Raw genomic sequence first — 23,229 nt, 5'->3', positions numbered from 1 at the left:
AAGCAAAGCATGTGCCCTACACCTCATTTATCTTCCCTTGACAACAATATTAATTTAGCACATCAACTGAATTAATAAAGTTGTTAAGTGCTTAATTGTTTAAAAAAAAGCATTGGAAACACCTTGCAGAAGAAGTTAGAGACCACACAGTTACTGGGGCAGATGATGGAAAATAACGCTAATTCAGCTGATGATATCGTTGAATTTACAAGAGGGAACATGAGATCATTCCTGAGCTGGATTGATGGTGAGAAGAGAGTTTCCACCCTGCGTACAGTTATGGAATGTAATTGACCCTAACATGCTGACCATTAATAAATATCCCCATCCAGGACACAGTGCAAGGTGCTGGTTCTCCAGTATCATCAATTCTCCCTCCAGTCATGTCTATGCTTGGAAAGTACACACATTGTCACGCTTCCATACCAGGATCACAAGCACACCACAGTAATAATGCATATAAAAACCTCGTCAACAAAATAAATAATCTTCAGAGCATCCAACATGCTTACCTTGCATCCTTCACAGGCACTGACTCCATAGTGATAACCTGATGACTTGTCCTGACAGACAAAGCAAGGTTTGTACACTCGTGGGGGTGGAATCGGGGATGGTGGACTTGGTACAATTTCTTCCGAACTGGTACTCTGTGTTTCAATTGCTGAAAAATAAAACAACATATATGTATATGTGATGGGCAGATGAAATGCTTTCACAAATAAGATATAAACTATTTCCCTCAAGATCCTTCTCCCCTTCAATGTGGAAATAACCCATAGTATGGGTAGAGAAACACGATGACCATCCTTCCAGGACCAGTAAGGCAAAACATGAAGAATCAATGATTTAGTGGAGAACTCTGCTCTTCTATGAAAGTATAACAGCTAGTCTAGAAACTCTTTGAGTGCATTTTAATAGAATTGGATGTCATCTGTTCAGATAAATATCTCAAGATTCAGTACAATCCAACGTTAAGGAGCTAAATTAGTTTCTGAAGCAATTTGATCATGATTCTCCATATTTTTGTTATCAAACTCATCAAATTTGACGTCCAATAGTCAGTAAATCCGTTCCAGTTCTACCAATACTTGATCTTAAAATACAGAAAATGAATTCAAGGTCATCTTTAGATTGAGTAGGAAGAGTTTAGTTGTCATTGTTATTCCGTCTGAGAGCATTTCAATATATCTCACCCAATATTTTCATTATTTTCTAAACACCATTCCAGAGAAGGAAAAGTTCAGATATCTCAGTTTTTACTATTTTCATGGGACCCTATGCTCCAATATCGGTGACAGTGTTTGAAAGACCTTTACCTTTATTGTCCTTCACTGGAACTTCGACTAACTGCAACCAATCTAAATTTAAATAGATTTTGGGGACCAGAATGAGCAACCCAGAGCAGTCTGCTCTGGATGAGTACAATTACACCATTTCTCTTGATAACTCTTGGATACATAGATGAAACGCTGCCATTTCTTTGGTTCAGTTCAAAGATTTAAAGGTTTTGAATGGAAATTGGCTCAGCCAAGTTTTACACAACTCATTCATCTCTCCTGCCAATGTGTTAAGTTCAACTCAGGTGGATATTTCAGAGGACAATCAGATAAATTTATGTTCTCAGCCAATTTTTTGGCAAGTAGGTATCTAGAGCAGTCATTCTAAAAAATTTTTTTGCCTCTGCCCCCCAAATGAGTCTGCTCAGTTTATAAGCCCCCTTCCCTGTGAAGCAGTCAAGATTAGTTGTTTTTCCATACTTCTCTTCTATGAACTACATACAAAAACACAAATAATATTTTATGATTTCAGTCCTTAAATGTGCTGTGGCCCCAGGGGTGAGGGGTGTATGTAGCCTCCATTGAAAATGCTGGTCTAGAGCACACAACAGTTTATAATTGATACTACTAGTCACAGTTAAATTGTAACAATGGCTGATTTGAGAAATCCAAGAGTTTCTGCAGATGCAGTCAAAAGTAAGTTCTAAAATAAAATGTTCAGACAAAGTGGACTGGAATATATTCAAGAACTCATCCGTAAACTTGAATGAATATGCAACAGGTATCACCCTTCATCAAGACCTGCATGGATGGATGCGTACTGTAAGGTAAAACATCATGAGATGGGAATGTGTAAGGAGTTACCCTGTGCAGGGCTGTAACAAGATGTGAATGCATCCTTGTACTTACAAGATAAGAGAGACATTGATGGATTGAGAGGCAGGAAGCTAGCAGGGAAAGGATAGCAACAGTTTTAGTCATTGGACAAGTAATGATATGATGATGTTCTAAGCACGTATCCAAGGGTATAAAAAATCACCATTTTGCTGATAACGGCAGAATGCATTCTCCAACTAACATTGTTAGTTGCAAGTGTTACAATCCGGTAATAAAGAACAAAGAACCTTGATTTCGACTCAGTCTGGTGTTTGTCTCACTCATTCATGAACAAAGCAGACCTAACAGTACTCACGCACACATACCGTGTGCTCCCCAACCAGAAGCTCTGGATGAATCAGAGAATTTGTAACCTGATGAGGGCAAAGACAAGGGTGTTAATGCCAGGGATTGGGATCTTCACAAGAAGTCCAGGTACAACCTACGGAAGGCCATCTCTGAAGCGAAGTGGAATCTCAGGAGGAAGCTAGAGACAGAGACAGATACACACTAGCTATGGCAGGGAGTGCAGGCTGTTACTGCCTACAAACCAAGTACGAACACTATAGATGGCTGTGATGCGTCAGTACCCAATTAGCTGAACACCTTCCATGCCACTTTGAGAAGAACCAAACAGTGCCTAATAGAATCCCTGAAAAGGCTGAGGACCCCGTGATATCTGTCTCTGAGGGTGACATCAGAACACCATTTAAGAGGGTGAACGCTTGCAAGGTGTCAGACCCTGATGGCGTTCCTGGTAGGGTACTGAAAATCTGCACCAACCAAGTAGCCAGAATGTTCACAATATTTTCAACCTCTCATTGCTGCAGTCAGAGGTTCCCACCTGCTTCAAAAGGGCATCATTCATGCCAGTACCCAAGAAGAGTAGTGTCGCTGCCTCAATGACTACTGCCCAGTAGCACTAACTTCTACTGTGATGAAATGCTTTGAGATGTTGGTCATGGCCAAAATTAACATGTTCCTAAGCAAAGATCTGGACCCACTGTGATTTGCCGATTATCATAATCACTCCACAGAAGATGCAATATTGCTGGCTTTCCACTCAGCTCTTGATCATCTTAAAAACAGTGATTCATACATATGGCTGCTCCTCACTGACTACAGCTTGGCCTTCAATACCATTATTTCCTCAGTGCTGTCAAGAAGCTACAAACTCTAGACGTCTGTAGCTCACACTGCAACTAGATCCTTGCCATTCTCATCAGAAGATCACAGTCAATACGAATTGCAAACATCGTCTCCTCCTCACTGATAATGAATACAGGCGTACTGCTTAGCCCACTTCTCTACTCATTATACACTTGTGACTGAGTGGCCAGGCACCATTCCAATGCTATCTACAAGTGACCCCAGTTTTTGGCAGAATCATAAACGGCAATGAGGAAATGTACAGGAGGGAGATCCCTGTACATCCCAATCCCTGTACATCGTTGAATGGTGTAATGACAACAACCTTGTGCTCAACATTAGCAAAACTAAGGAGATGATTGTGGACTACAGAAGTAAGTCAGGGGAACATGACCCAGTCTTCATTGAGGGCCCGGTAGTCAAGAGGGTCAAGAACTTCAAATTCCTGGGTGTCAACATCTTTGAGGATCTGTCCTGGAGCCTCCATGTCAATGCAATCACAAAGAAGGCTCACTTTGTGAGGTGTCTGAGGAGATTTGGAATGTCACCGAAAACTCTCAAAAGCTTCTACAGGTGTACCATGGAGATCATTCTATCTGGTTGCATCACTGGTTGGTATAGAGTGCCAACTCTCATGACAAGAATAAACTCTAGGAGGTTGTTATCTCGGTCTGCAACATCACAGGCACCAGACTTCACTCCATCGAGGACATCTCACGAGGTGGTCTCTTAAAAAATACACCCTCTATCCTCAAAGACCTCCATCACCCAGACCAAGCCCTCTTCACTCTGCTACCATCAAGAAAAAGGTACAGGAGCCTAAAGATGAGCACTCAACAGCACAAGGACAGCTTCTTTCCCATTGCCATCAGATTCCTGAATAATCATCGAATCAAAGACACTGCCTTCCTATTATGCACTACAATTTTTACTTTTTTTAATTTATAGTGATGTTGTAAGATGTTTATAATATGTATGTTTACACTCTGATGCTGCTGCAATACACCAAATTTCATGACTTGTTCATGACAATAAATTCTGATTCTTAGCAGTGTGGAGGAACAGAGGGATCTTGAGTGCAAATCCCTCAAGATTGCCACACAAGTTGATGGGGTGGTTAATAAAGTGTATGGTGTGTTGGTCCTTGTTAGTCAGGGGTTTCCATGAAGTAATGTTGCAGCTCTATAAAACTCTAGTTAGACCACACTTAAGAGTATTTTGAGGTGAAGAAGACCACCTCTCCTCCAAATGATCAGGTGCTGTGTCTTGGAATGGCCATTGTGAAGAGAGAGTTAGGCAATGCCAGCCCACAGAAAGCTGCTGGACCAGATAACATTCCTAGCAGAGTGCTCAGGGGATGTGCAGCTCAGCTAACAGATGTTCTCACTGACATCTTTAACATCTCCCTGAGAAGCACCATGTTTCCAACGTGCTTCAAAGCCACCATCATTGCCCCATTCCAAAGAAGTCACCTGTGTCCTGTCTCAATGACGACCACCCTATCGCACTCACATCCATCGTCATGAGGTGCTTTGAGAGGCATGTCATGGGGCACGTCAAGCTCCCATTGCTCCCATTGGACCCTATGCAATTCACCTACAGGTCCAACTGCTCTATGGACAATTCCATCATCATCGCCCTCCATCTGGCACTCACCCACCTGGAAGATAAGGACTCATATATTCAAATGCAGTTTATTGACCAGTTTGGCATTCAACATGATCATACCCCAGTACCTGATAAGGAAGTTAAGCCTGATGGATCTAAACACCTTCCTCTGCAATTGGATTCTTGACTTCCTGTCAGGTAGACCTCAAGCAGTCTGGATTGATAACAGCACTTCCAAGACCATCACACGGAGCATGGAGGCTCCCCAGGGCTGTGTGCTTAGCTCACTGCTGTTCACTCTACTGACCCACGATTGTGCAGCTAAATACAGCTCAAACCATATCATCAAGTTCATTGATGACAAAACTGACTGGCCTTATTAGTAAGTAAGAGGAGTCAGTATATAGAGATGAGGTACAGTCGCTAAGGGACTGGTGCAGAGCCAACAACCTGTATCTGAATGTTAATAAAACAAAAGAGATGGTTGCTGACTTCAGGAGGGCCCGGGGTGACCAGGCCCTGCTGACCAATGATAGCTCAATCAATGAGGTCATCAAGAGTATCAAGTTCCTTGGAGTACATTTGGCAGAGAATCTCACCTGGTCCATTAACACCAGCTCCATAGCCAAGAAGGCCCAGCAGCACCTCTACTTCCTGTGAAGGCTGAGGAAAGTTCATCTCCCACCCTCCATCCTCACTACATTCTACAGAAGATGTATTGAGAGCATCTTGTGAAACTTTATCATCACTGGTTGGAATCTGTATCACCTCGGACTGCAAGACCTTGCAGAAGATAGTGAAGACAGCAGAAAAGATCATTGGGGGCTCTCTTCCTACCATGAAGGACATCTTCAACACTTGATGCAGGCGAAAGGCAATAAACAGGACTCCACACACCCCTCATGTAAACTGTTCTCCCTTCTGCCATCTGGTTGGAGGTATCGTAGCACTCAGGTCATTATGTCCAGATTGGGCAACAGCTATTTCCCCCAAGCCATCAGGCTCCTGAATTCCCAGAACATATAACCATATAACCACTTACAGCACAGAACAGGCCAGTTTGGCCCTACTAGTCCATGCCGTAACAAATTTCCACCCTCCTAGTCCCACTGACCAGCACCCGGTCCATACCCCTCCAGTCCTCTCCTCTCCATGTAACTATCCAGTCTTTCCTTAAATGTAACCAATGATCCCGCCTCAACCACGTCTGCCGGAAGCTCATTCCACATCCCTACCACCCTTTGCGTAAAGAAATTTCCCCTCATGTTCCCTTTATAATTTTCCCCCTTCAATCTTAAACCATGCCCTCTGGTTTGAATCTCCCCCACTCTTAATTGAAAAAGCCTATCCACATTTACTCTGTCTGTCCCTTTTAAAATCTTAAACACCTCTATCAAGTCCCCCCTCAATCTTCTACGCTCCAGAGAAAAAAGCCCTAGTCTGCACAACCTTTCCCTGTAAGTCAAACCTTGAAATCCTGTCAACATTCTTGTGAACCTTCTCTGTACTCTCTCTATTTTGTTTATATCTTTCCTATAATTTGGTGACCAAAATTGTACACAGTACTCCAAATTTGGCCTCACCAATATGTGGATAGTGTACCATGGACTTTCACTGTATACATCCTAATATTTTAATGTTTCCATATAACCATATTACCATTTACGGAGCGGAAACAGGCCATGTCAGCCTTTCAAGTCCGCACCGGTTCACTAGAACAACTCCACTAGCTCAAACCTCCCGCTCACTGCCACGTGATGTTCAGGTTGAAATTTTTTGATGCATTGATAAACATATCCAGATCTCGGTTTTGCAAATACACAGGAGTCCTCAAAGAACTTCATCAAATTTGTCAAACATAGCATGCCCTTCTTAAATCCATGCTGCATCTGATGTCTATTTCTTCAAGCATTTTTCCTACTAAACTTTCAACCAAATGGCCTGCCGTTACCTGCCTTTTTCAATGTGCTTAATTTCTATTCTAACTTATATTCTTATATTTATGTAAATATGCACCATGGTCCTGGAAAAATACTATCTCATCTTTACTGTGTGACATGGTATGAGCAATAAATAAAGGTGACTTGACTTGAGTCCGAGTCATCTCATTATAGGAAGATATGAAAGCTTTGATGTAGAAGCTATTTACCAGGGTGTGACCTGGATATGAGGAAAGGTTAAGCGAGTTTGGGCTTTTCTCTTTGGAGTGACAACTTAATAGAGATGTACAAGATTATTGAGACCCATTAGGTGGGTTTAAGGTGGATAAAGATAAGTTTAGGAAAGATGTCAAAGATAGGATTTTTACAGAGAATAGTAGGTGCCTGAAATACATGGCATGGGGTGATGGTAAAGCCTGGTACAATGGGGACATTTAAAATATACTTGGATAGTCACATGGATGGAAGAAAAGTGTTGAATTGTGGGCTGTGAAAGAGGGAAGGGTTGAATGCTATGGAATAGGTTTTACCTAGGTTGACACATCATTGTGGGCTGAAGAGCCCATACTGTGCTGTACTGTACTATGTTCAAGAATAATGCTGCGCATTTGTTTTCTATGTGACTAACACATTATTTTTTCCAACAGAATCATATGTAAATTAATACTGATTTTTCACAGATATAAATATGAATAAATTTGTACAAAGTGAGAAAAACCTATATGATACACTTTAACTTGCAGTAGAGAGTGGATTTTTAAAAAACAGAATAATGTGTTTGACAATTCACAAAGTGGATTAATTCTATCACATTTTATTTCTGATGCTTTGGATCAAATGATTACTCAAAAAATTGTATTAGCAGCTTGTATCACATTTTAAAAATCACATGTTGTTTGCACAGAAATATAGATGACCCTTTTCCATCATATTTCAATACCTTTGCTTTCATTTAAAAGCAATTCCATTTAGAAAATCTGATTAAAAAGAATGAATGGGCACTTGGGAATTGATTACATGGAAAGTTCTAGATCTACAATATAGTTGACTCATTTGCAATTTGATGATAATGTAGTTTTACTGGCATGAAACTTTCACCATCAAACCATTAATTTAGACCACATTTCAAACTCTATTGGATTCTATATCAAAGCCAAGACAGAAACTGTGATGTTCCACCTAATTTCATTGCTAAATTCATTGGTCTGGTGTGAGTACTCAATCTGGATTTATCCAGTTAGGCATAAACAGTTCAAGGAAGGGAAGTGGAATAATTTTCCTCAAGTTTTTATTGAGCTTTATTGCCTCAATAGCACGACTGAGAGGAGAGTTGATGAGATTGAGCATCAGAAGGTCAAGAGGTGGTTATGAACTAAATGATCTCAAGTGTCTCAGCAATCTGAACTCCAGATCTTATTCTGGTTTGTTAGAGATGATAGGAGGAGCAAAAAGTTGAATTAAATCTTAAATAAACAATGAATATACAACTGTAAAATATTATTATACGTCAAATATACAGAAGATAACATGAAATCAAATAAAACACAGAAGTAGAATCCAAAACTCTGTAGACACCATGATTAAAGTGAAAAAAGAATGCTGGACAGACTCAGTAGGTCAAACAGTGTCCTTTATATAGAAAAGGTAAAAATATATAACTGACCTTTCATACTGGAAGCCTTCATCAAGGTATGGAATATTGTCAGCATGCATCCGAAGAAAAAAAGAGTAGGGGGATGGAAAAATGTCGGCAGGCATCCGAACTATGGGAAAATGTCGGCAGGTGCCTACTCTTTTGTTTGAATGTCTGCCTACAGTTTTCCATACCTTGATGAAGGGCTCAAGCCCGAAAGGTCAGTAATGTATTTTTACCTTTGCTGGGTGGGTCATGTCTCCAGAATGGAGGACCATCGCCTTCCCAAGATCGTGTTCCATGGCGAGCTCTCCACTGGCCACCGAGACAGAGGTGCACCAAAGAAGAGATAAAAGGACTGCTTAAAGAAATTTCTTGGTGCCTGCCACATTGACCACTGCCAGTGGGCTGATATCGCCTCCAACCGTGCATCTTGGCGCCTCACAGTTCGGAGAGCAGCAACCTCCTTTGAAGAAGACCGCAGAGCCCACCTCACTGACAAAAGACAAAGGAGGAAAAACCCAACACCCAACCCCAACCAACCAATTTTCCCTTGCAACCGCTGCAACCATGCCTGCCTGTCCCGCATCGGACTTGTCAGTCACCAACGAGCCTGCAGCAGACGTGGACATACCCCTCCATAAATCTTCGTCCACGAAGCCAAGCCAAAGAAAAATTAGAAAGGAAACTGTTTGACCTGCTGATTTCTCCAGCATTGCCTTTTACTACAAAACACAAAAATTGAATTGCAAAATGGTTGAGCATGAAGGGGGTGGAGGAGAAGTTATTTAGATCATCATGTTCCATACTGACTTAATGCAAGAGTAAAAACACACAGAAATGCTGAAGAGGAACTCAGCCGGTCTCGCAGCATCCATAGGAGGTAAAGATATATTATCGATGTTTCAGGCCTGAGCCCTTCTTCAAGGAATAAGCAAATTACGAGAATGCATAAGAATAAAGACTGAAGACTGGGCGGGAGAGGAGTCCAGACCAACAAAAGGTGTTAATTGTTGGTCATTGCAACTTCACTCTCACCGTATCATATATATTCCCTTTGTCCTAGTCAATAATTGCCAACCTCTCGCGGATGATACAAAGATTGGTGGTGTTATGGACAGTGAGGAAGATTACCGTAGATTAAAAGGTGATTTAGGAAGGCAGGAGGTGTGGGCTGAGAAATGGCCGATGGAATTTAATACAGATAAGAGTGAGGTGTTACATTTTGGAAAGGAAAATCTAAATAGGTCATATGTATTAAATGGTAGGTTATTGAGATGTGCAGAGCAACAAATAGTACCCTCAAGGCTGATACTCAGATAAATGGTGTGGTGAAGAAGGCATTTGGAATGTTGGCCTTCATAAATCGGAGTACTGAATTTAAGAGTAGGGAGGTTATGATGAAATTGTACAAGGCATTGGTGAGGCCAAATTTGGAGTACTGTGTACAGTTTTGGTCACCAAATTATAGGAAAGAAATAAACAAAATAGAGAGAGTGCAGAGAAGGTTCACGAGAATGTTGACAGGATTTCAACGTTTGAGTTACAGGGAAAGGTTGTGCAGACTGGGGCTTTTTTCTCTGGAGCGTAGAAGATTGAGGGGGGACTTGATAGAGGGGTTTAAGATTTTAAAAGGGACAGACAGAGTAAACGTGGATAGGCTTTTTCAATTAAGAGTGGGGGAGATTCAAACTAGAGGACATGGTTTAAGATTGAAGGGGGAAAATTATAAGGGGAACATAGAAACATAGAAGATAGGAGCAGGAGTAGGTCATTCGACCCTTCGAGCCTGCTCCGCCATTCAACGAGATCATGGCTGATCTTAAAGTTCAGTACCCCGTCCCCGCCTTCTCTCCGTAACCTTTAATGCCTTTATACTGAAGAAATAGATCTAATTCCCTCTTAAATAGATTTAATGAACCTGCCTCTACTGCCCTCTGTGGCAATGAATTCCACAGATTCACCATCCTCTGGGTAAAGAAATTCCTCCTTATCTCGGTCCTAAATTATTAGGACCTATTATCCTCAAACCATGGCCCCAGGTTCTGGATTTTCCCATCATTGGAAACATCCCATCTGCATCCATTCTGTCCAGTCCTGTCAGAATTTTATATGTCTCTACGAGATCCCCTCTCAATCTTCTAAACTCCAGTGAGTACAATCCCAATTTGCGCAATCTTTCCTCATAAGTCATTCCTGCCATTCCAGGTATCAGCCTGGTGAATCGACTCTGCACTCCCTCCTTTGCAAGAACATCCTTCCTTAGATAAGGTGACCAAAACTGCACACAATACTCCAGGTGGGGTCTCACCAAGGCCCTGTACAGCTGCAGTAAGGTATCCTTGTTCCTATACTCAAACCCTCTTGATATGAAGGCCAACATACCATTTGCCTTTTTAACCGCCTGCTGTACCTACATGCTCGCCTTCAGAGACTGGTGTACAAGTACCCCTAGGTCTCTCTGCACTTCCCCATCTTTTAATCTATTGCCATTCAAATAGTAATCTGCCCTCCGGTTTGTATTACCAAAGTGGATAACCTCACATTTATCCACATTGTAGTCCATTTGCCATGTATCTGCCCAGTCCCTCAATTTATCCAAATCACACTGGAGCTTCCTGACCCCCTCTTCCGTGCACACAACCCCTCCTAGCTTAGTGTCATCTGCAAATTTGGAGATATTACATTCAATCCCCTCATCCAGATCATTAATGTAAATTGTGAACAGCTGGGGTCCCAGTACAGATCCCTGTGGCACCCCACTGGTCACCGCCTGCCACTCAGAAAACGAGCCATTTATCCCAACTCTCTGTCTTCTACCTGCCAGCCAGTTCTCAATCCACATCAATACTTTTCCCCCAATCCCATGAGCCTTAATTTTGGAAGCCAGTCATTTATGCAGGACCTTATCGAAGGCCTTTTGGAAGTCCAGGTACACCACATCCACTGGCTCTCCCCCATCTATTTTACCTGTCACCATCTCAAAGAATTCCAATAGATTTGTCAAGCATGATTTACCTTTTGTAAATCCATGTTGACTCCGTCCGATCCCTTCTCTGCTAATAATGGATTCCATCATTTTGCCCACTACTGATGTAAGGCTCACCGGCCTATAATTCCCTGCTTTTTCTCTACCCCCCTTTTTAAATAGTGGGGTAACATTAGCTACCCTCCAATCCATGGGTACTGATCCTGAGTCTATCGAGTTCTGGAAAATAATTCTTAAAGCATCTGCTATCTGAATGGCCACTTCCTTAAGTACCCTAGGATGTAGATTATCAGGCCCTTGGGATTTATCTGCCTTCAATCCCATCAATTTCCCCAAGACCATGTCCTTAGAGATACTGATTTCTTTCAGTTCCTCCCTTGCATTAGTCTCTATGTTTCCCAACATCCTTGGGAGGTTATTTGTATCCTCTCTTGTGAAAACAGAACTAAAGTAAGAATTTAATTGGTCTGCCATTTCCTTATTCCCCATTATATATTCCCCTGATTCCGACTGCAAGGGACCTACTCTGGATTTCACCAATCTTTTCCTCTTGACATGAGGGGAAATTTCTTTACGCAAAGGGTGGTAGGGATGTGGAATGAGCTTCTGACAGACATGGTCAAGGCGGGATCATTGGTTACATATAAGGAAAGACTGGATAGTTACATGGATAGGAGAGGACTGGAGGGGTATGGACCGGGTGCTGGTCAGTGGGACTAGGAGGGTGGGGATTTGTTACGGCATGGACTAGTAGGGCCGAACTGGCCTGTTCTGTGCTGTAAGTGGTTATATAGTTATTTGGTTATTAGAAACAATTTTTTTTGCCTCTCTTTCTAAGTTTTTATAGGACCTTCATCCTGAAAATATCAATTCAGTTACTCTTTCCATCAATGCTGCCTAATCTGCCGCAAATTTCCAACATTTTCCAATATCTTTTATTGTCTTTCACTGCTACTGTCTGTGGCCTGTAACTTAGCCAATTTTACATCAATGCCTTTGTGGACTCTTATCTCATGACATTCAATCTTAATTTCAAGCCAATTATGTGACACCTTATAATATTTCTTTTGGAAGTCATTGTCTACAATGCCAACTGCATTTCCTTTATTGATCCTTCTGCTACTTCATCAAAATAAATTGTCAAATTAGTTAGACATGATTAAACTTTAACAAATCAGAGTTGATTTCCTCTAATCAGTCCTCACTTTTCTAAGTGACTGCTCATTCGATTCCCGATTATCATTTCTGGAACTTTTCCCACCACTAAGATCAAACTGACTGCTTTTTCATAATGTTTGGGCCCTTTATGGATGAAGGTGCAATATTCTGCAGAATCTCTGAATCCATAATTGTTTGGAAGATTATGGCCAGGGCTTCAGCAATATCCTTCTTTGCTTCCCTCAGTAATTTCAGATGCATGCAAACTGGACCAGTCGTTGTTTCCATTTCAAGTGCAACTAACCTTTTCAATGACAACCTTGAATGCTCATCCAGAATCTGAATGACACCTTCCTTTGTTGAGAGAAGAATAATGCAAGGTATGAATCCTGTACTTCAGCCATTCTCTCTGGTTCCATGAGTAAAATGACTTGATAGCCTCTAATCATGGAACTTGCCTTGTAGAACTGATAGATTCTAATAATTACCAGATCCAAATACATGAATACTGTGAGATATCATACTAGACACTGACAGAGGTTTAACACTGATAAAAAGCAATTTTCTGTAGGGTTTGATCAGTCTAAGCTTTACTTTCCCACCTGCTGCTTCTCTTCTTTCTACATACACACAAGTATTCCAAGAGCCTCAATAGTGCCTTTATCATTGGGCTCAAATCCAGCCCACATGATGGGATGAAAGCTTCTCCCTGCTGACAAAAGAATTCTTTCTTAAATGAGTTTATCTCATTTTTTCATGGATCTAGATCTATGACATACAATTATCTTCAAACTGGTATATTTTGTTCTCAGAGAAGAGTGGGAATTGAAAATTTTATTAGTCTATTGAGAAATTAGATAAGCCATGATCTAATTAAAAAATGAGCGAGGCTTAATTGTTCCTGTTCTAAAGTGGCCATGTACCTTGCTCCAATCACATGACCAACATTGCCAAAAGCCTAACAAGCAAAACTGCTGCATTTGTGCTATGATAGTATATTGGCTTTATATATTTGAATGCGGGCAGTGGTGGATTATACCTACTTAGTCTCTGCCTGGCTTTGGGAACTTGAGTACTGTACTTACAGGACCAATACACAGTACAGCTTTCAAGCAATCATGCTATTTATATTTGCCATGCTTCTTGACTTCAGTTTGAATACTAGGGAAAATTGAACTATCCTCTAGCAATAAGTCAACCATCTGGGCACTCAAATGTAGCTAGGGTGAATCACGAAAGTCTGCAGATACTGTGATTGTAGACAAAACACAAATGCTGGAGGAACTCAGCAGGTCATGAAGCATCATAGGAGGTAAAGATAGATAACCGAGATTTTGGACCTGAGCCCTTCTTCAAGGTTCGAGTAAAAAGCAGGAAGGTGCCTGAATTAAAAGGCTGGGGAGAAGGGAAGGATGGACAGGGGGAAGAGTACAGGCCAACAGGCAAAAGATGTTAACACATCTGCCCTGGCCCATTCTGCTCCCACACACAAGGAGAGGATTCTGCTCATTTACCACCCCACAGCCTCTCCATCCAACATATTATCTTCCACAATTTCCATCATCTCAGTGCCCAAGAAGAGCAGAGTGAGCTGCTTCAATGACTATCGTCCCATCTACTGCATGAAATGCTTTGAGAGGTTGGTCATGGCCAGAATTAACATGAACTAAGTAAAGATTTGGAACCATTGCAATTCACCTATTGTCACAATCACTCCACAGCAGATACAATGTCATTGTCTCTTCACTTAGCCCTAGATCATTTAGACAACAGCAGCACATCATCAACTACAGCTCAGCTTTCAACACCATTATTCCCTCAGTGCAAGTCAACAAGCTCCAAACCCTGGGCCTCTGCACTCTCTCTGCTACTTGATCCTTGACTTCCTCATTGGAAGATGACAGTCAGAATGAATTAGAAACAATGTCTCCTTCTCAATGACGATCGACACAGGCACACCTCAAGAATGCATGCCTAGCCCACTGCTCTACTCAATCTACACCCAAGATTGCGTGGATAGAAAAAAGTTCAAAGGCCATTTTAAAAATTTGCCAATGATCCAACGGTCTTCGACAGAATCACAGATGGCAAGTAGGAAATAGATCAGCTAGTTGAATGATATCACAACAACAACATTGCACTCAAGGAGCTGATAGTGGATTTCAGGAGGAAGTCAGGAGAACATTAACCAGTCCTCTCAGAGGGGTCAACAGTGGAGAGGGTCAAAAACTTCAAATTACTGGGTGTCAGCATCTCTTAGAATTTGTCCTGGGACCTCCATGTCAATGCAATCATGAAGAAGGCTCATCAGAGGCTATACTTTGTGAGGAGTTTGAGATTTGGTATGTCACTGAAAGTCTCAATAATTTCTACAGATGTACTGTGGAAAGCATTCTGACTAGTTGCATCACTGTCTGTTATGGAGGCGCTAATGTATAGGACAGGAAAAAACTCCAGAGAGTTGTTAATTCGGCCTGCAACATCACAGACTCCAGCCTTCACTCCATTCTACAAGAGGTGGTGTCTTAAGAAAGTAGCCTCTATCCTCAAGGACCCTAACCACCCAGGTCATCCCCTCTTCACTCTGTTACCATCAGGAGAAAGGTACAGGAGCCTGAAGATGAGCACTCAGCAGCTCAAGTACAGTTTCTTCCCCTCTGCCATAGATTTCTAAATGGACAATGAACCACAGACACTACCTCACTTTATCCTATTTTCTTGCACTAATCATTTATTTTTGAAATCTAATTTATGACATTATTTGCACCTGTAATGCTGCCACAAAGCAAATTTTGTGACATGTTCATGAGAATATATTCTGATTCTTCTGCTGTGTGATACCACCATCAGACACATCTTCCCTTCTCCTCCTCTCTCCACCTTCTGCAGGGACTGCTCCCTCCATGACTCCCTCATCCACTCCTCCCACCCCACCAATCGCCCCCTTAGCACTGATTTCTGTGACTGCAGTAGGGGCTCCATTTGCAGCCACACCTCCTCCCTCACCACCATTTGGGGCATAAAACAGACCTTCCTAGTGAAGCAACACTTTACTTGTGAATCTGCAATGGTCATCTACTGCATTCGGTGCTCCCATTGTTTTCTCCTCTACATCGGAGAGACTGGATGCAGACTGGGAGATCACTTCATTGAATACCTCGCCTCTGCTGTAATAGCGTGGATCTCCCAGTGACCACCCATTTCAATTTCCCACCTCATTCCCTTGCCGACATGTCTGTCCATCATCTCATGCACTGCCAATCTGAGACCACATCTACATTGAAGGAACAGCATCTCATATTCTGTCTGGCCACCCTCCAACTGGAGGGTATTGACACTGACTTCTCTAATTTCCATTAGCCCCAAACCCACATCTTTCCCAATGTCTCCTTTCCTCTAGTTGAAGGAAATATGGCCAAAATACACTTACATACAATTTCTCAAATGAAATAGATTTCCTCATGCAAAGAAACATTTTCTGAATGCAGAGGGAAGAGCCAAATTTATCTTTCCCTTTCCTTCTGTCTCCTTTCTCCAGCTCTGCATTCACAGACACCTCCCTTCCTTGATCAATTCTCACCTTTCAACTCCTGTTCTCCTATACATTTGTCTGTTGGTCTGGGCTCCTGCCCCGTCCTTTCTTCCCTCCTACCCCAGCCTTTTTATTCAGGTGCCTGTCTGCTTTTTGCTCATACCTTGACAAAGGACTCAGGCTTGAAACGTCCATTATATATTTTTACTTCTTATGGACTCTGTGAGACCTGTTCAGTTTCTCCATGATTTTTATGTTTTTAACTCAAATATAGCTTTTTCATCCAATTTTAATGTCTACTTTACACATTTCTTATGTTAACTTGAACAAAAGTTGTAGTAGAGTATAGGGATTTTTCCTGTTTAACAGATTAGTGACTCATTCATTCCTGATGAAGGTTTTTACTTCATGTGTACTCGTTTTCTAGCCTCTGCAATCTCTATTGTTTACCACATAGTCACTCTAAATTTGATCATGTATATTACTAATAAATGGACCTGTGAAATTAGCTCCATTTAATACTGTTATCTTTAACTTCATTATGGAATTTAATGTCATAAAACTATTTGATTTTGCTATCTATAATGACAATGCCCCTGCACAATGAAGATCACAGCAGCTGAAAACACATACTAACAAATTACAGTAAAATTTATGTTCCAATGAAAGCTCTTTCCCATAAGACCATAAGATGTGGGAGCAGAGGTAGGCCATATGGCCCATCGAGTCTGCTCCGCCATTCCATTGTGAATTGATCCACTCTCTCACTCAGCCCCATTCCCCAACCTGTTACACCCTGACTATTCAGATGCCTATCAATCTCTGCCTTAACTGCACTAAACAACTTCATGCTGCAATATTCCAAAAAAAATGGGTAAATTCCCACACAGGGATTTCTTGTGTTTCCTGTAAAATGACAGTTAGTGCAAAGATGTACTTTCAAAAAGAATAGTGGAAGCAGATTAAGTAACAACTTTTAAAAAGTCTTCAATGTCCACTTGAAAAGAAAACTAATTCTGACATGACAAGGAGTAAACACATATCAGATTAATTAGACAAAAACCTAAGAATTATTGATATCACAAGTTACAGAATATAAGAATATAAATCCTAATTATTAGGTTCCATACTCTATAGAAAAGGCACAAGATCTTTTGTAAGGAATATATTTCTAATTATACAGAATTTCATCTGGCATAAATGAGTGCAAAAATTTGTTTATTTAAAGACAAACCAGAATTTGAGAAGATACTACGAGTGAGAACCCTGGACGCATGATGAGCAAAGACTTTAGTTTTGAGAAATCTGGGAACAACTAAGGCATAAAGCTTTGTATTTCCTTCCCAACCACACTTTTGATTACTTTTATAACCACTGAAGTTCATACTCGAGAGATTCTGGCAACTTCCCTGGCTGCTTGACTCTTGTGACTCTTCTTTAAATGCAAGTGACCAACAGCAGCAGGTAGGAGAAATCTTTTTATGCATGATCATTCTGCAACTGTGGAGTTCATTCAAGGTTATAATGGATAGATACATGAAGAAAAAGGAGTTGAACACGTCTAAGCAATTGAACATTTGCTGCCATGAAAAGAGCAAGCTGATAAAAGATTGCTTTGGCCAAATAGTCTGTTTCCAAGCTTTAACTGCCATATATGTACTTGCATGTGCAAACATCCTGCAGGAACCACGACTAGTTGAAGGAAATATGGCCAAAATACACTTACATACAATTTCTCAAATGAAATAGATTTCCTCATGCAAAGAAACATTTTCTGAATGCAAAGGGAAGAGCCAAATTTATCTTATTTTCCAAAACTCCTTTTTCACTTCAATAATATCCATACAAAATCTGAATTCCTTTTAAAATAAATAATTCTTTAGACAGTAAGTAATTATGACGACGTGAAGAGTCAATGTGGATTTGGTTCAATTAGAGTGCATTTCATCTACAAATCAAATGGAACACTAGCTTGATAAACAAGCCCTACCTCTAGATGATTTATTGGTAAGATCATGCATCTTAATGGATGGAGAAATGTTTTTACAGTATGCAATGGTGTAGCTAGAGGGGGAGCAGGGGAGCGACCATGCCCTCTGAGCACAATTCTTCAAAAGTGCCGCCTTTTCAACAGAAATAAAAGTAATAAAAGACGAACCTCGGTAGTTTTTTAACCTTATGGCTTGGCCTTGGAAGAACTTTCTGGATTCATTCATTACTTCATTCAACAAATGTCCTGATGTTTTGAACTGTGTGCTCAGTCTCCTGTGATGCGCTGGTGGCCGCTGGCAGCCTGGCATCTGGGAAATCAAAACAAACCGTGCCAGCATCACCTCCTCTCTGATGCTGGATGATCCCGTGGAACCATCTTTTTCATATCATGGGTCATAACCCCAGATATATGCAAGTTTCATACATAATCACACTATTATTGAAATGTGAAATGTAGAATACAATTATGAAATATTTTGTGTCATGTAAGAGAAATGAACGTGCATTTACAAGCCAAAACACTTTGGCACCCGTAGCCTAGTCAATGCACTTTCCTTGAACTCCTACCATGGATGCAGTCATAATTCCTCTGACTTTTGTAAAATAATAATACACATTTTAAATACAAAATAACAATTACTGGGTACGTCCTTCCTTTAAAACCGTATATTCCTCGTGTTATGATGTTAAATACAAAATAAAAATGTGCAATGAATTTAAAATGATTTGATATGCGTCATGAGCCTTTTTTGTGCTCACTTCCCCTAACTTTAGAACCTGGCTACGCCCCTGACATCTTATCAAAAAACAGATCATTGTTGTTGACAACCTTCCGGTAAACATTACTCTGTTTATTTTTCTCCTTCACTTTCCCCATTCTCTTAAAGAAAGTATCTTTTTCTGCAATATTGTTTTACGAGGATTTATTGTTTACTCATTAAAATGGTCACACTTCAAAATTTGCCATCAGACTATTTGGACAAGGGGAATGAATGGAGGAGTCAATGGAGGTTTGGAGGTGGGGGGAACAAATGGTGGGAACCGTGGTTGTCAGTTGATATCCATCAGCACTGTCTTAATGCTAGTAGTTGACAGCAATCAGAATCTGGAACTCATTATTCACTGAATGGTGTGGTTTAAGGGGAGCTTCCCAACACCCTAGGTACTATGCTATAGAACAATTTCTCATGTTCATAGAATTACACCCAATAAGAGATAGCACTTTTTGGAAGAGGGCGAAAAATTGGAAAAAATGAACAAAGAAAGGAAAAAAAACTATATAGCCTCCAGAAAAGAAAGATGTAAAGCAAAAGGCATTTCCTGTTCAGACCCAGGGGGAGATTAGAGTACTAAGTTGCAAGCCTCATGTGGAATAGAGCAATTTTATTTAATTAGAGTATATAGAAAGTGTTGCATTTGGTCAAAACATTCTGATTTTCCTCGTTTTTGTTGGCACAGAAAGAAGTCAGACAGGATTTTTTATGAATTCACTGTTAGAGAAAAAGACACGCAGTTCGCATATATTAGGCACTATGTCAAAGGAAACGCTAAAGTTCAACTAAAGTACAAGTAATTAGGAACAGATTTGCGACATACCTCAGTGTATATTCAATACTGCTTTTATTTATAAGACACCTAAAGTTGGGAAACAAAGGCAGCCCTATTTTTAATTCTAGACTTCAGAATCTGTTTCTTATCAATCCAGGGGAAAAAAAACTTTAGCAATTCTGTTTTAATTTGAATTTATGCTGGGCTATACCCATGACCCAATTAACTTTTCAATCTAAAATTAAAAGCTAATGGCCACTTTTAAGGAACCTCCAAATTGATTTCTCCATAATTATTACTTTTAGAAAAATTCAAAGCAAGTTCAGGTTTTGTTCCTGGTAGACCAATTTGGCCTGAAATTTAGTTTGATGTTGCTCAATCTTTGGCTGTCTTTGGACACAAAAATAGAATTTTGTCAGTTATTGTGGATGTCAAATAAGATTGATTTAATGACAGCACCACCACTGTGGAGCTCAGTCCTTCAGCTAAGCAACTTCACAGGCAGTCATGGTAAGGAACAGCAGACAATGAGTACTATTTTAAGGGATCAACCAATACTTGTCTCTTTGGCTTGGCTTCGCGGACAAAGATTTATGGAGGGGTAATGTCCACGTCTGCTGCAGGCTCGGTGGTGACTGACAAGTCCGATGCGGAACAAGCAAGCACGGTTGCAGCGGTTGCAAGGGAAGATTGGTGGGTTGGGGTTGGGTGTTGGGTTTTTCCTCCTTTGTCTTTTGTCAATGAGGTGGGCTCTGCGGTCTTCTTCAAAGGAGGTTGCTGCCCGCCGAACTGTGAGGCGCCAAGATGCACAGTTTGAGGCGAGATCAGCCCACTGGCGGTGGTCAATGTGGCAGGCACCAAGAGATTTCTTTAGGCAGTCCTTGTTAGTTGCTAATTGTTTCTCCTGTCTGTTGCTAGGATTCAACAAGCACCAATTTCTACTGTTGTTTAGCATTAAAGAAGTCAAAACAGAATGGGATGGTTCTAAGACACGTGTTTATGTACATTACTTTTCTAGAGGGAAAAAGGGGAGGGCTTTCAGCAAACAACCATATTTACATAAAACACTTCTCCAGCTTCAACCTCATCCAGAAACTATTTCTAAAATATTTACACTGAAATAGGAACCCAAATCTACTACAACTGCACCCTCTAAGTAGAGCAAGTACTGCTTTTGTCAGTGTCTGCACAGGTGACCATTAAAGTGAACATGTGTGCACTCTGCTAGTTCCAGGCTGGAGCTGGAGATACTTCCAACATCCAAATATTTGACACCTACTGCTGCCTTGGTTGGGGTGGTGGGACTGGAAAAGTTGATTCAAGATTTATGTCCAGAGAAGACACTGATAGACTGAAACCAAGACAAAGATGCGAAAGGGTCTCTGCAGGGTATTTGAAAGAATGGGCCAAACCAACAAAGAGGAGCAGAAACTACCTTCTACATTTTGTTGGAGAGGCTGCAAAGACATAATAACACAGAACAACACCAAATAATCACTTCTAATTTCGTCCACTGAGGGAACAAGGAAGAAATTCAAGTGTAGAGCAAGTAATAAAGATGCCATCCAGTTTTCAAATTTACTGAAGGCACACAATCCTTCAAAGGTCTGTTCTTGCTTTTACAAAGTATAATAATTGTTTGTGGATTCTCCAGAAATTATTAGGCGTAGACACCTCCCCACACCTAATTTAGTTGTCCTCTTCCAGCCTTCAATAAAGAAATGTCTTCCTTTCCAAAGAGGTCATTCGGCATGGCTAATTATTTCTGCATATTTTTTTCAAACATACTAAAACAAAGGCTTTTGAGAAGGAATTAATCTTGTTATTGCATGGTATTTAGCATAAATATTCACATCAGTCAAGTGAGTTACTATTAATTAGCGGTGTCATACGTTGAATGTGTAATCATGTAGTGCTCTAAGAATAGAATGCATCATTGTATTTTTATGTGTTGCCAAATTGCACAAGGATTTTCAATTTCATTTTTTTTGAGACCTTACATTTTATGGCCTTTTGCATAGATTATGCAAATATAATACACTTGTCTACAGATAGTATAAATGAATGAGACACTAATTAATTACAATGTAGTGGAGTAAATATAGGAAATAGTGAAATTATTCACTTTAGTAAAAAGAACATAAAAAAGTATTTTTTAAATGGTGTGAAATTCCTGGTTTCTGGTTTATGAAATGCAGAAAGCAAAGTAGTATGAGAGCTTTTGTTGCAAGGAAGCTGGAGTTGATACTAAAGGAGAATGCACAGGGGTATGATTAAAGCTTTTTTAAAGTACTATGCTGTGAGTAATGTTGGTTTTCATGATATATATTTGCCTGAGTCAATATAGTATTGATTAACTGGATTAATGTCTTGAATAATGTGGTTGTCCAATGTGAAGATTCACCTTAAGATTCAAATTTAATTTCATGATATCACATACAACCCTGAGATTCTTTTTTCCTGTGGGTGAAGCAGAATTACCGCTTACTGGCTGTGCAAAAAAAAACCTGACTCAACTACACATGTAAACAAAAAAATAAATGTACACAAATTGGCACAGCCAATTTCAACAATTAAGGAAAAAAACAATAAAGTGCAAAAGTAAGAGTCCTTAAATAAATCCCTAATTGAGTTTGTTGTTGAGGATTCTGATGATGGAGAGGTAGCAGTTGTTCCTGAACCTGGCAGTGCAAGTCTAGACCTCTTTCCTGATGATAGCAGTAGAAACAGAGCATGTGCTGGGTGGTGTGGATCCTTGACGATTGCTGCTACTCTCCCAAGGCAGTGTTCCCTGTAGATGTTCTCGATAGAGGGGAGGGTTTTAACCATTCACAAGAGATCCCATCTCCTTGGATTGTGATTTTGTCATGGTGGAGAAGCTTGTGTGGTCCTGTGATCCTGAGAGTTCTCCACCTGGAGCTATACTCCTGGTAGGGTCACCCATGGCAATAAGATCTCACCCTTGAGATCTCTGACAAAGAACAATCCAATCAAGACCTCTGAACTCAAGGCTGTTAAGGTGCAAGAAGGCTGCAACAAATCCATCAGCTCCAATCATTGTGAATTCCATGCCAATGAGGTTCATTGGTTGATGTGTAAAGTAATGTATGGTTCATGGAGTGCAACTTAAGTACATGTTAAACAAATAAAGGCATAGGTGTCTTCACTCAGAAGGATCAACGGAACAAAGGCAATCATCCTCTACCTCAAGGGATAGCCATGACAACTGACCCACAGCTGCAATGCCAGATCCAGATCCAACAGAGTTATTGTTTGCAGATGACATGACAGTAGTTGGCCTCATCAGCAACAAAGATGATTCGAAATCCAGAGAAGAGGTGGAAAATCTCATGAAATTAACAACCTGAGTGTAGCAGTAGCTCTCGATGGAGAAAAAGCATTTGATAGACTGGAGAGGGACTTTTTGTTTAAAGTACTAAATTTGGGTTTGGTCAAACTTTTATAAACTGGATTAAGGCACTATATAATTACCCTAAAGCAAAAGTAGTCACTAATGGGCAAATGTC

General features: G+C 40.6%; 1 protein-coding gene across 13 annotated transcripts in view; it reads right to left on the bottom strand.

The window, feature by feature from the left end:
- LOC138751556 (retinoic acid receptor beta) overlaps positions 1–23,229 on the bottom strand; it is a 942,630-nt gene that overhangs the window by 225,550 nt on the left and 693,851 nt on the right. For 12 of the 13 annotated variants that reach the window (XM_069913985.1, XM_069913986.1, XM_069913984.1 and 9 more), the window contains one exon: positions 513–661. In XM_069913985.1, coding sequence (XP_069770086.1) covers positions 513–661 — 149 coding nt within the window. Of the gene's footprint in view, positions 1–512; positions 662–13,232; positions 13,328–23,229 lie in introns of those variants that run through there. The other variant, XM_069913992.1, reaches the window with a different exon arrangement.

This window comes from Narcine bancroftii, chromosome 1 (genome assembly GCF_036971445.1).
Source record: "Narcine bancroftii isolate sNarBan1 chromosome 1, sNarBan1.hap1, whole genome shotgun sequence".
NCBI lineage: Eukaryota > Metazoa > Chordata > Chondrichthyes > Torpediniformes > Narcinidae > Narcine > Narcine bancroftii.
The sequence above is the reverse complement of the archived record's forward strand: the minus strand, read 5'-3'. Positions and strand labels throughout refer to the sequence as shown.